The sequence below is a fragment of the Entamoeba invadens genome (genome assembly GCF_000330505.1).
Source record: "Entamoeba invadens IP1 unplaced genomic scaffold scaff_1105074726553, whole genome shotgun sequence".
In the NCBI taxonomy this organism is placed as follows: domain Eukaryota; phylum Evosea; order Mastigamoebida; family Endamoebidae; genus Entamoeba; species Entamoeba invadens.
Window position 1 is genome coordinate 35,069 of NW_004440250.1, and position 13,750 is coordinate 48,818.

Sequence of the window (13,750 nt, forward strand, 5' to 3'; positions counted from 1 at the left end):
ATATGTGACATATTTATATTAATTATTTTTTATGATACATTTATAAGGTTTATATATTATTACTAAAGATCCCAATTATTTTTTGTTTTATTAATTGATTTAAATTTGGACTTTGACTTAATCTTCAAGTTTTAAAACACTTGTATTGTATTTTGAGAACATTTTAATTTGTAGAATTGGTCAATAAACATTGTCTGTTACTTAAACATTGTTTTATCAGCAAAAAAATAATTAATTTTTGTTTTAAAAAAAACTGGATAAACTTTTAAAAAACAACAGTTTTTAAACTTTTTGAATATTACTGAATAAATCTGGTTTTCGTGGTTCAAAAAATCGGCATACAACGTTCAAAGAATGTTTATAATTTTGAAAAAATCCATTTTCAAAATAAACTATCAAGTGTAGCATTTTTTTTTCATGATAAACTATATGACTGTTCTAACACAAAATAAAACAATATTTTCGTTCATTAAAAACGTAAAAATACAGATAGAGTATTTAATGGGGGCCAAGAAATTAAAGGATTGATTGATGTAAATATTCGGGTTTTATTTTTTTGTTTTTTATTTGTTTTTTTTTCTTGATAATAATTGAAATGAAAATGGGTGCCAAACTCATTTCAATTCTTAAAATAATTCTGGCATTCAATAAGTTTTTGGCACCCCGTAAATACTCGTAAAAATACAGTCAAAGGCGTCTATTTGTCGTAAATGAATGAATTTTGTAGAAAATTCTTTTTAATATTGAAATTTATTTTTTATAAAAAAATTAGTTTTTAATTCAACAAAAGTTACAGATTCGAGAATAAAATATTTAATTGTCGTACACAAAAATGATTGGTTAGTTGTGCGACAATTAAGAAAATTCGACAATTATAATTACGACAAATAGACGCCTCTGACTGTATTGAATGTGATAAATAAAATATACAACTGCCGAACTTAATATTCAAAATAAAAAATCTTTTTAAAAATTTTATCAACTATTTTTTTATTAGAATGATATCAGTCATTTTAATTAAATTATAAATTAAATTTCATATTAAAAATCAAGTATATCCAATAAAAAACTAATAATTCCAATAATATGGGATTAGGTTCAATTACTTCTTGCGCTTGTGTTTTAATCACTGGAGTTTGTTATTGTTAAACACTGACACTAAACAACATTGAATACCTATAAAAGCGATTTTATATTTGATCGTAATATATTAGAATTATTAGTACTTATAGAACCTACTTCATGTGAACTATAAAGTCGATTTCGAACTTTTTACTATTAGTATAAATAGTATTTATTTATAAATAGGTTATAAATTATTGTAATATAAATTAAATTTAATAATAATAATTACTATTAATTATAGTTTAATTGTGACACGCTAATTTGATTAATTTCGATGCTTTAATTCAAATTCTGGTTATTGAAACAACAAGCGAACTTATTTAAAGGTATTAGCGGCCTTACTTTCACTTGCTGGGATTGCTGAAATAGTATTAACGTCACGAATGTATGACATGGAGTTTAATGAGAAGTATTACATCTTTTCAGGGGTCTATGGGACGATATTACTTGGACTTGCGATATTGATCATCTCCTTTGTGATTTTTGCGATATCGTGTTGCAAGAAGGCTTCATGTTTTAAAATGGTGTTAGCTATTATCGCTCCAATATGTGCATTCTTCGCAATCGTATTTGGCGTGTATCTCTTTGTCGTCGCTTTAAAAGTTAACGACGGGATGTTCGAACCACTTTGGACTGATACTGCTAACTTCGACACACGATACGCCTTCGAAAACGATGTTTGTTTTTATGTATGTGTTAATGGTCTATTTATAATACAATTTAACTTTTAAATTACATATAAAATTAGAAGTATTTGGGTTGAAAAAATCTTAGGCAAAAACAAAAAAATTACATTTAAAAAACTATAAATTGACTAAAATAATATGGCACACAAATTTTGTTGAACAAATTTTTAAAATGCAATACAAAATCTTTAAGAAATAAATTGGATGAGAGTATCATTTCATTATAATTACCTAAAATATTTTGAATATACCGAAATAACATCAAATAAACAACAAAACGAAAACATGACATGTAGTACAATTGTTGTGGATATGACTCTCCGACTATACTCTGTGGATGTGAGTTAGAAACGAACAATCCAGATAAATGTTCTCAAGACTGTTACGACAAAGCGTTTTACTTTACTGCTACAGTATTTTATTCTGAGGCTGCCACGTTTTTGGTTATTATGGTGACGTTGTTGTGTACCTCTGCAGCATTGTTTGGGTCGGCTTTTTGTGGTAAAAAGAAGAGCGATTATTTCAAACTTTAATTAAATGGTATTTTATTTGTTTTTATATATAAATGTATTGAAAAAGTTTAGTGAATTGTAATAATAATAACAATAATATAAAAATTGAATGTTTTTATATTTAATTGTCATTGTAAATGATTTTTATTGAAATTGGATTAAAATTGTTTTGACATTTTTCATATCGAAACAAAGATTAATCAAGATATTAATGCTATTTATTTACATTAACATTAATGTAAATTAATTATTATTAATTTATTTACAATCAAAGATGTACACTTGTTGTATACTTATTTTTGAGAACCGGCTAATTTGTAAAGCAACTGATATTAACATTGGTGCACAACAAAAAAAATTGTTCTAGAAAATATATCTTTTGTTGAATTAAAAACTTATTTTATAATAAATACTATTAAAACAATAAATTTAAATTTATTTATTCCTGACAAATAGATGCGCTATATATCATATTCTCAACAAATACAGATATTTGTGTCATTTGAAATATAAATTTTAAATAGTTTCATTATTAAGTGTTGTTTTTATAAGAATCAATGTGTTCGATTTGGTTTTTATAGTATTTTTACTTCATTTCCATCGTTTAATTATTTTATTTGTTTTAATAACGAACATACATTTAATTTTATATTAAACAGTTTGACATCTATAATCTTATTGTGCTTAATAATAATTAATGTGTACTTATTCAAAAAGTACAAAATTTTTGAAGTCAAAATATAATAAAAATATAATTTACTACAAGACGAAATCAATTGGTTGCAATCAGGTTTTACGTACTCGCGGTATTTTGTGTTGTTATTCTAATCAATTAACTATTCAATAGATTTTCAAACATAATAAACACAAATTTATAAAAGGCGATGTATTAAAATTGTATTTGTCTTTTTTCCTTTTATAATATATCACTAAGATGATATTTTGTTGTTTATAAAAAAAGATATAAATAAAAAAAATAGAAAATTATATTCAAATACTCAATTATATTTTCAGTTATCTTGGCACTTATTTAATATATTATTGAATATTGAATATTAATGTTGATGTTGAGTATTAGACAAGAAAACCATAAATTTATAGTAAATTATAGTTTATTGTTTTTTGTCCTGTTTTTTCAAAAATTTTATTTAAAAAAACAATTAAATAGTTTAAAGGAACTATTTTTATAGTTTAAAGATTTTTTTGACAATATGTGTGGGAACAAATTTTCGACTTTTATTTAAATACTATTTAAATAGTAACGAACTAATTTCCTTTTTAATTTTTTAAAAAGTCCAAATTTAATGTATCATATTTAGTTTTCATAATAGTATAAAAATTATTATATAATAGTAGAAACCATGGTTCTTGCCGAAACCTTAGTACGACCTCTGTCCATTGATTGACTTATAACTTATTATTAAAACAAAACAATAAAAATATTATTGAGAAAGAGCCGCATAAAACTCGTCAAATGTCACATGACCATCGTTGTTTTTATCCATCACACTAAAAATTCTGTCGATGGTCTTTTTGTCGTGGGGCTTCCCCGTTGATCTCATTAGCCGAGCAATTTCCTTCTTTTCTAAAGTCCCATTGTTGTTAGTGTCTGTTAACATAAAAAGCGCTCGAGAGATGTTTTCTTGATTCAAATTTTTCATCTGTGCTATTGCCTTGTTGATCTTGACATACTCCTCAAAATCCATCTTCCCATTTTCGTCGGAATCTGCAGTGCAAAAAAAGACTTTCACTTGCTGTTCACCAAGCTTGCGAACATCATCACCAACAGCTCCCCAAAACTCTTGAAAGTCGATGTCCCCGGAGTTGTCTTTGTCAATCTTCTTAAATGAAGTCAATAAAGCTGATCTATCTGTTGTGCTCATGTTAATTTATCAGATGGTGTGTTTTTTTAAATTGGTTTTTAGTATGAACTATTTCAATAAAAATAAAACCAAAAAAATTGTTTGGAGTATTTAATTGGATATCAAGTAAAATACACTGAGTTTATAATTGAATTTCTTGATATTTTAATTTAAAATTCTGCTTTCTTTTTTTAATCTATTACATTAAATTATTTATAAATTATTAATAAATTGATAAATAGTGAAATTATTTTTGTATCAAATAGTTGATTAATTTTATTATTATTTAAAAGTACTGTTTTGGTCTAAATTACTATATGTTATTAATTAAGTTATTATATAATACTGCTTATATCTATACTACACTCAACAATTTTTGATATCCCTCTTTGAAAGATTCTTTCTAATTTTACAATTAAATTAAACATATGAAGTCTGTCAAATAATGTTGTCTAACTGGAAAAATAACTCACAACATAAGTTTTAATTAATAGGAATTAAAAAAACACAATAGAGTCAGTCTTTTAATGTTATCTGGTGGACAAAAAATAGAATCATTTTTGTCTAAACATCGGGCATTAGGTAAAGCGTGAAAAAACCCGAAACAATTGGGATGGATTTTTGGGACTGCTCCCCGAATTATTCCAATTTTTATGGTCCAAAAAACACCAGATAACGTTAAAAGACCGACTGTAATAATAATCAAACAGTGTTTTAATTATTTTTAAAATTTTTTTACGATATTTTTCTTTGTTATTAAAATAAAATCAGTTATTTTTTTTATTACAAAAAAAAATAACTGATTTTAATTATAAACATTTTAATATATTCAAAACATATTAATTTGTGTTTATTAATGAATAATAATAATAATTTAGTGTTTTTAAAAACAAAAAATCAATAAACTATTTCTTTATTACAAGATATTTGTTCAAATATCGAAAAACAACAAAATACATCAACTGACCTTTATTTTATTTTTTAATCAATAACGAAAGTTATGAAGTACTCGCACCCCTTTGGTATTTCAAATGATATTTTTCTCTTCTCAAAATGACCGTTAACGCCATTTCCACACAACGCGACATGGACTTGTGCGGTACATATTCCCATGTCAATTACAGTGAATTTACCCATCACGCCGAACAGATGTATTTCGCTCTCACACAACACAAATCTCCATTCCTGATAATTTTTAGCGGACGGTCCAAATTTGATTTCTTCCAAAATTTTTCGTTCGAAAATTTTTGGCGCATTTTTTTCGTCAATTGGCGTCTTCAAATTATTGACAAAGAAAAGTTCGTTCAGCTCTTTTCTGCGTCTTTTTCTCTGCACCGCGCCACTTTCATCTGCAAGACCAACAGGGGAGACGCATGGGATACATTCCTTCTCCTCGTCAAATAAAAGTGTATTAAAATAATTCGAGTAAAATGGGCCAATCAACCACACTGTTTTGAGGTTCAAAGATGTCGCATAGAGGACTATTAAGTGAAGTAAATAACCATATGATAACTCGGCTTCTCTATTGTCTTTCAGTGTCACGCCATAGAGCCAATATTTGTGCCCACTAATATTCGAAAAGCGCTTGCCACTCTCAAAGTCACGACGCTGAAGACAAAAACGACATGGAACAGCGTATGGAGATGTCATGGAATTTACTTTGGTTATAAATGTGGTCAATAAAATAAGTTGAGAATCACTGGGATATTCAGCACTGTAATTACGCGTGGAAATACGCGTTAAAAGAATTTTTTCTAACGAAAAAAAGTCGAGTTGGTCAGATAAAGACATTATTGTCGGAACTACTTAATTATTTTTTAATTATATATGTTGAAAGTTATATATAGAAATTTTAATTTCATATTTTGTAGATTTTTTAAGATTGAGGTTTTTAAGTTGTTATTAATTTCAACACTATTGTTTGTAACAATACACTTTTTATATTTTAATTATTATAATGATAAAATATTATTTTATCATCATTATATATATGATTTTTCAAAATCAGACTTGTTTTTATCAGAATTTATAATTTATATATATAATAAAAACTCTTATTACTAGATTACAAAGGAAACTAGAACTCCTCAATAATTGAAAGAAGAAGGTATTTTTCTTTAATTATTTTGAAAATAACGAATTTTTTAAAAAAAGTTAAAAAAAGGTACATCAATTGATATAAGAATTGTTTCAATTATTCAATCGACAGTTGTGAAGATCAATGAGCATTGTAAGAGTGTGGTCGTTTGAAAACGATTTTCAATGACAACCCATCTTATTTTCAATGTTTTGGACACCTGCTAAAGTGAGAAACTCACTAACCAGTTAACGCTGTTTAACGCGAGTTTGTTGACATTGTTTGTTTTATTAACATGTTTTTGCGCAATACTATTTCATTTGTCAACAAGGCAAGCTGGTAAAAAGTATCATATACCATTTTACAAAACAAAGAAAATACAAACTGGTATTGGGAATTTCTCTTTACGCTGGCTAAAATCGTGGTGTAGAGACTTTATACATTGAATTTAAATTTATTAAAGTTCTGGTTTTTTTGTTCAAAATTATTCAAAAACAATTTCAAAATAGCTTTTTGCATCAAGCAGAGTGTCTGGTATTTTTAGAATTAAATTATTTTAACTATTTAAATGGTTTTGTTTTATTAAAATTAAATAATAAAATCCTCGCATAAGGTAAAGGTTTGCATAAAGCAGAGAGTCCATACTGTATATTGATCCCAGAAAAACCGACCGGCAAACTATAAAAATAGTTTCTGAAAACTATTGAATAGTTTTTTCAATAAAAATTTTGAAAAAAAAGACAAAAAACAAAAAACTATAATGTACTATAAATTATTTTATGCCGGTCGGTTTTTTGGGATCTGTATTATCAACGTTATTTTGAGTGAATTCCATTTATTATAATTCATTTTGTGTATCTTTTTATTTATATTATTTATTATTCTAATAATAATAACAAACGACATCCACTTTTTGAATATATTCAAAGTTCAATAAATTGAAACATATTTCGTTCTTTAAATTATAATAATTTTCAAATGGAATTTAAAGAAAATTTTATATTCTGAAAATGTATTAAATGGCTTCATCATTCACCAAAGAAGCCAATTCCACATTTCGAAAAATATACGACCTTTCATATGTGGAAGATTACAAAGACTCTTTTAATGGTTACTATGCAGACATGGATGGCAATTTAAACAAAGAGACACTTCCCGAGTTGATGGCACATTATAAGACAATTGATCAAATAAACAGTGAATGTCCGGACACAGTCAACCCCAGTTATCATAAACAGAATTATTTAGACGATTGTGAAGGTGTTTTTGAGATAATTCCAAAGAAAATCTATCAAGTGCGTCCACGGTCCATCGACTTTGCCAATTTCACTGTAGTGAGAGGTAAAACCGGATGGGTAGTCGTTGATTGCATGACATCAATGTATGCATGTAAGAAGTCATTTGATCTTATTCGGAAGACTGTGGAGGATGTCAAGATATCTGCTATAATAATAACTCATTCTCATGGTGATCATTATTTGGGCTATGATGCAGTGGGCACCGACACAACTCCATTGTATTTGCCCAATCACTTTAAAGAGATGTGTTACGATGAGCATGTTTGCACTTCACAAGTGATGGGGAGGCGTGGTGAGTATCAAATTGGTGTATACAACACCTCTCCCAATATGGTAGGAAGTTGCTTAGCAGCTGCAAAACTGCCGAAAGTGGATGGTAAAAGTTACTCCTTTCCACATTCTGAAAACACTTTTTATATCACTGAAAACTGCACAATGGAAGTCGATGGATTAACAGTCGACTTCATATTAACACCAGACACAGAAGCTCCAGCAAATATGATGATGTACTTTAAAGACTACGAGACATTAAGTGCTGCAGATAACATGTTACACTTCTTACACAATTTATTGACTCTTCGTGGAGCAAAAGTGCGCAGTGGGAAGTTGTGGAGTAAATGTATCGACGACGTCATTGTGAAGTATGCTGAGTGTGTCAAACACCACTTTGGAGGACACGACTGGCACTTAAGCGGCAATGAAAAGATCAGACACTTTTGGGTGGTGCAAAGAGACATGTTCAAGTACCAGCATGACCAAGCTCTGAGATATGCCAATAAAGGATACACTCCAAATGAAATAGCAGAAGTCGTGCATTTCCCAAGAAGTCTTGAAACTGAACATTGCTGCAGAGGGTTCTATGGTAACTTGAAACACAATTTGAAGTCTCAGTATATGATGTATCTTGGATGGTATGATAACAACGTCGCACATTTGAATGAACTGCCACCTCGAGAACTTTCAGTGAAATATGTAGAAGCGATTGGAGGAGAAGAAAAGGCGTTTTCAATAGGAAAGTCCGCGTTTGAAAAAGGTGAGTACCGATGGGCTGCGACTATTTTAAATCACATTGTCTTTGCAAATAAAACGAATCAAAAAGCACGAAACTTGTTGGCAGATGTGTATGACCAGTTGGGTTATCAATGTGAAAGCGCGTTGTGGATTAACTCTTATAATACAGCTGCTACTGAATTGAGAAATAAAGACTGGAAAGAGCCAAGACCCAGAGGAGCCGTTTTGAGCGATTTTCCAATATCTGCGTTTTGCGATTATTTGTGTGTGTCTGTCGAACCAAAGGTGCTTGGTGATATGTTTAAAACAATTAAAATTAAATATTCTGATACAAAGGAAGAAAGAATTGTTATTGTAAGTAACGGCACTTTGCACGTTAGAGAATGCTCAGAAGAAGATACTTTTGATGCTTCTTTAGAAGGAAATAGAAAAGATGTTTGTGACGTTTTTGAAGGAAAGTTGGTGTTTGATAATGCTGTTAAAGAAGATAAAGTAAAAATAAACGGTATTGATATTATCAAAAAACTATTAGAAGCTTCGGATTTTAAAATCAAATATTACAATTTCGTGGAACCACAATAATTTATTGAGTTCGACATATTTTGTTTATAAAACAATTATACAATTAATGGAAAAAGTAGGATGCTGGGAAAGGGTGATGCTCATTTAAATATTAATCAATTTAACATTATTAATAATAAATAATTAATATAAATTTATTTCGGTTTTTTCATTTTATTATTTTTTTGATTAATAATTTATATTATAATTAATAATAATTTTATTATTTTTCAATTGAAATTAACCTATAGTTACAAGCATCCTCCTTTCTTCGAGCATCTTAATATTTTCTCCTACTGTAATTATTATGTAAATTGTAGTGTTTTATATATATTAATAACAATGTTGACTAAATTCTATTTATTATTTTAAAATTGTATTAATTTGTATGTACAATAAGAGTATATCAGAAATAACACATTAAATATATAAATTAAATTAATCACATACTACTTGCCATTTCTGTTAATACCTTTTGATCGTTCCCAAACAATCGGCAAACTTCTTTTTTCTCACGAAATAATATAAATGTTGGTACTGCTCTTACTCCATATCTTTTGCAAATTTCATATCCTTCGTCTGCATCTACTTTCACAAATTCTTTTTGTTTATTCTGAGAACTCAGTTTTTCAAATAAAGAACATATTAAAGTGCAAGGTCGGCACCAAGTGGCTGTAAAATAAACCAAAACAGTCTTTCTAGTTTTAATCATATCAAGTTCGGTGTTGGTGTTGAGAAAAGGTGTTGTCATATTCATTTTGAGTTTATTTATCAATTTATATTAAAAAATTAATAAGGGGTTTTTATTATTTATTTAAATATTCCAGTTATTTGAAATATTTTTTTATAAAAACATGTTTTTATTTTCAAATTATTATCAAAATTAAAATAGAAATAGCAAATAATTAACTTCAAAACACTTATTATTAAAATAATTAAAACACATAAATATAAAGTATTAAACTAACTTATATCCTATTTTCTAATATCGACTTAACATTTTTTGATATGATTGGTATTTTGACTAATCAATTGTTGGCATAAGAAATTAATAATTGAATTAAAAATAATAATTAATTTAAAATAAACAAAGAAGAGTTATTTCTCAATAACACATCAATTCACTATTCATTATTATTTAACCTTTCATTTTTATTGTTTTAAATGATTAAAATTCGAAAGTGGTATATAATTTATTTTAATTGGCTCATTTATTTTGAAACTGTTTTGTAATAAAGAAAAACAATTTTTATTTTTGATTGTTAATAACAATTTTTATAAAGTTATTATCCCAAATTGTAACCGTTTTTTTATTTATAAATTTTATATTTAAGTTAACTTCCCTAAAGCGGTACCTTTGAAGAGCGGGAATTTTTCAGACTAAAACCAAAAATAAAGTTCCCTATCGAGCCGTAATTAAGATTTGATTGGCTAACAATGTACGTTCTTGAGAGGTTTTACTGCATTGATTTTAAAATGTATATTATTTATTGTTACTTTACATATGACAACTGGTGTTATTTATTAATATATATAAAAACTAATAAGATAGATACTAACTTGGTAAAAACAACCGTCTAAATATAAAAATGGTTGTTGAAAACTTTTTTAATAAATTTAATAAATACATTTTGAGTAGACCAAGTAATTATCAAAATTATGTTTTTTTATTGATTATTTTGAAAAAACAAATCAAAAGAAGTGAAAAAAAGGTACACTCAATAATACAATTACACCAAAATTTGCTTTTAAAATTATTCTTCATTAAAGTTTTAAAACTATTTATTATTCTATTTACAATTATTTGGTCAACTGTAAACATATGATAATTAATTCATTTTAAAACTCAAAAAGTGGATATTTAAATAAGATTTAACTTATCAATCTGAATACTCAGTACATCATAATCCAATAACAATGATCATTAATAATGATATAATCATTAATTTTTCAACATAATCAGACATTTGTGTACACACCACACACTCTTCATTAATGCATGGGATCTCATATTGCTGTTTGCAATAAACACACTCTCCCTGTTCAAGATACATCCCGTTGTCGCATTGTGTTGTATAACATTTATCATTAACGCCATCATATGAGGTGAAATCCTGAGTACAATCAACACAATTTTCATTACCAATATCTATAAACTGATTTTCTGTGCATCCAATTTTGTAAACCGGAATTCCGGCAAAAGTCTCTTCCGTGTAATTGTCAGCCACAAACACTTTTGTTGTGTTTACAATAGCAAAATCGCCATAAACAATATCACTCACTTTGTGAACAAAAATAGCTTCCAAATGCTTCGAAAAGGCATATTTGTCACAAAATTCTATAGTCTTAAAATGGATCTTTTTGAGACTTTCACAGTTATAAAACGCGCCAGTGTGCACCGAAACGATATTTATAGAATTCTTGACAATCTCCAGGTCGATGCAATTAAAGAACAACTTTTCGGAAATTTCCGTGGAACTTTCTAAATCAACTTTTTTGAGTTTCATGCAATTCGCAAATGAACTTTTTTCTAATAACAAGTTCGAAGTAACGGCCAAACTTTCGAAGCCGGAATTAGAAAATGCTCCCTCAAAGATGTGTACCAAATTGGTGTTAAAATAAAATGATTTGAGTGACAAACAACCGGAGAACGCATACTGCCCGATTAATCGCAGATTTTCGCTTCCAGTTACCAAGGACAATTGTTCACAGTTTGAAAAGGTGTATGGGGGTACATACTTTTTACCATTCAGTGCAATTTTTCTCAAGCCAAGACAAGATGAAAAAACACCTTCACCGTATGTAACATTTGGCGACATTGCCAATGAGGTCAATCCGGTTGCATTAAACGCATATGAACTTATACTTGTCAACGTTTCTGGAAATTGGACTTTACTGAGACTTTTACATCCCGAAAAGGCACTTTTGCCAATTGCCACGACTTTATCAAAGTTTTCCAAATATTTCAAATTTTCGCATAAGGCAAAGGAAGATTCTGGAATGTTCTCGATTTTGTTCAGATCGACAAATTCGAGATTTTTGTTGTTTGAAAACGCCCCCTTTTCCAAAACAACATTTTCTTTCAAAATTATTCGCTGAAGACTAGTGTTAGAAAAGGCCTCTTCTTTGAAATTTGTCACCTTTTCCATCCCAACAACTTCCACCAGATTTTCGCAATTTTTGAACAACTGCTTTTCTATAATTAATTTGTTATTTAAATTCACTTTTTTCAGTTGTGGGGAGTCCATAAAGGTCTCTCCTCCAAAATACTTTGCGTTTGGATTTAAGGTGATTTCTGTCAATCCAGTGTTTGAAAGTGCATGCGTTTTAAATAAAGTCACGTTTTCTAATCCAACTATTTTTTTAAGGGAAACACAGTCTGCAAATTCGTAAATATCGAGTTTGAGATACGGTCCCAAAATAACTTCTTCTAAAAATCTGCATTCCGAAACAACACCAAATCCATACGTTACATTATCATAATATTCAAAAAAGGTTATGGCAGTGTTTTTAAGAGAAAGATCACCAAATTGAATAACATTTTCAAGTCCATTAATCTCATACAAATTCACTGCATTAAAGAAAAAGCCATATGGTATAACATTTATTCCATTTAAATCAACAGTTAATAACTTTTCACAATTTGCAAACAAACTTTGCCCATACACAACAGAGCTATTCATGGTGTAGTTTTTAAAAGGGAGACCAGAAATAGAGTAATCTCCAAATTGTTCCACTTCTTCAATGCCCGAGATCTCAGCCAAATTTTTGCAATCTCTGAAAATGTTATTTGGGAGACTTTTCACTCCATTCAATACAACTTTTTTGAGGTTTTTACAATAAGCAAAAGCACCGTCTCCATACTCGACATTTTGGCTCATGGAAATCTCTTCAAGTGGAACACCACTGAATGCGTATCTCCCTATTTTTGTGATGTTTTCTGTGTTTTTATAAACCCTCACATTTTCACAATTTTTGAGTAAATTATCGGGAACTATAGAAATGAAATTAAAGTCGACCTCCTCCAAATTTTTGTTTGAAGTGAATACATCAAGCCCATAAACAGCATTTTGGTTGAGCGTCACACTCTTCAAATTGTCGTCCCGAAAAGCGTTTGACCCAAATTCAATCACATTTTGCAGTCCAACAATTTCTTCCAAGGAATAACAACTTTCGAACATTGCATTACTAATTTTGGTAACCCCATTCAAATCAACTCGTTTCAAGTTTTTGTTGAGGAAAAACACGTAGTCTCCAAAAATAGCATTTCCATTCAAAGTGGCGGTTTCCAGAGCGCACCGTTCAAAAGCGCGTTGGTCTATTTTTAGAACGTTTTCCAAGCCAAAAACAACTTTCAACTTTTCACAATAAGAAAAAGTGTAAGACGGCAAAAAGGTGACTCCGTTCAGATCAACTTGTGAGAGTTGCGAAGAATGTTCAAAGACATTAGTCGAGTACTCTGCAAGAGGATTAAGTTTCAGTATCCGAAGACTTGTGTACCCAAACGAGGACTTCCCAAAATAAACGACTTTATCAAAACCCTTAACTTCCTGCAATTGTGTGTTATAGTAAAACATGCCGTCTGGTATAGAAGTAGAGACATTCAAGTCCACCGACG

General features: G+C 28.8%; 6 protein-coding genes across 6 annotated transcripts; 2 read left to right on the plus strand and 4 right to left on the minus strand.

Moving 5' to 3' along the window:
- Positions 1 to 1,086: 1,086 nt before the first annotated feature.
- On the plus strand, positions 1,087 to 2,344 carry EIN_330630 (hypothetical protein; the record flags this gene model as incomplete). The annotated part of the gene is made up of 3 exons (XM_004255482.1): positions 1,087 to 1,134; positions 1,452 to 1,802; positions 2,108 to 2,344. The coding sequence occupies 3 exons, from the start codon at positions 1,087 to 1,089 to the stop codon at positions 2,342 to 2,344; spliced, it is 636 nt and encodes a 211-aa protein (XP_004255530.1).
- A 1,421-nt stretch (positions 2,345 to 3,765) lies between these two features.
- Positions 3,766 to 4,206, minus strand: EIN_330640 (Troponin C, skeletal muscle, putative; the record flags this gene model as incomplete). The annotated part of the gene is made up of 1 exon (XM_004255483.1): positions 3,766 to 4,206. One exon carries the CDS (start codon positions 4,204 to 4,206, stop codon positions 3,766 to 3,768), a length of 441 nt encoding a protein of 146 aa, XP_004255531.1.
- Positions 4,207 to 5,166: 960 nt separating this feature from the next.
- On the minus strand, positions 5,167 to 5,835 carry EIN_330650 (hypothetical protein; the record flags this gene model as incomplete). The annotated part of the gene is made up of 1 exon (XM_004255484.1): positions 5,167 to 5,835. One exon carries the CDS (start codon positions 5,833 to 5,835, stop codon positions 5,167 to 5,169), a length of 669 nt encoding a protein of 222 aa, XP_004255532.1.
- Positions 5,836 to 7,281: 1,446 nt separating this feature from the next.
- Positions 7,282 to 9,153, plus strand: EIN_330660 (hypothetical protein; the record flags this gene model as incomplete). Its single annotated transcript, XM_004255485.1, has 1 exon — positions 7,282 to 9,153. One exon carries the CDS (start codon positions 7,282 to 7,284, stop codon positions 9,151 to 9,153), a length of 1,872 nt encoding a protein of 623 aa, XP_004255533.1.
- A 421-nt stretch (positions 9,154 to 9,574) lies between these two features.
- EIN_330670 (thioredoxin-1, putative) lies at positions 9,575 to 9,889 on the minus strand (the record flags this gene model as incomplete). Its single annotated transcript, XM_004255486.1, has 1 exon — positions 9,575 to 9,889. The coding sequence occupies one exon, from the start codon at positions 9,887 to 9,889 to the stop codon at positions 9,575 to 9,577; it is 315 nt and encodes a 104-aa protein (XP_004255534.1).
- Positions 9,890 to 11,033: 1,144 nt separating this feature from the next.
- Positions 11,034 to 13,709, minus strand: EIN_330680 (hypothetical protein; the record flags this gene model as incomplete). The annotated part of the gene is made up of 1 exon (XM_004255487.1): positions 11,034 to 13,709. One exon carries the CDS (start codon positions 13,707 to 13,709, stop codon positions 11,034 to 11,036), a length of 2,676 nt encoding a protein of 891 aa, XP_004255535.1.
- Positions 13,710 to 13,750: the final 41 nt, after the last annotated feature.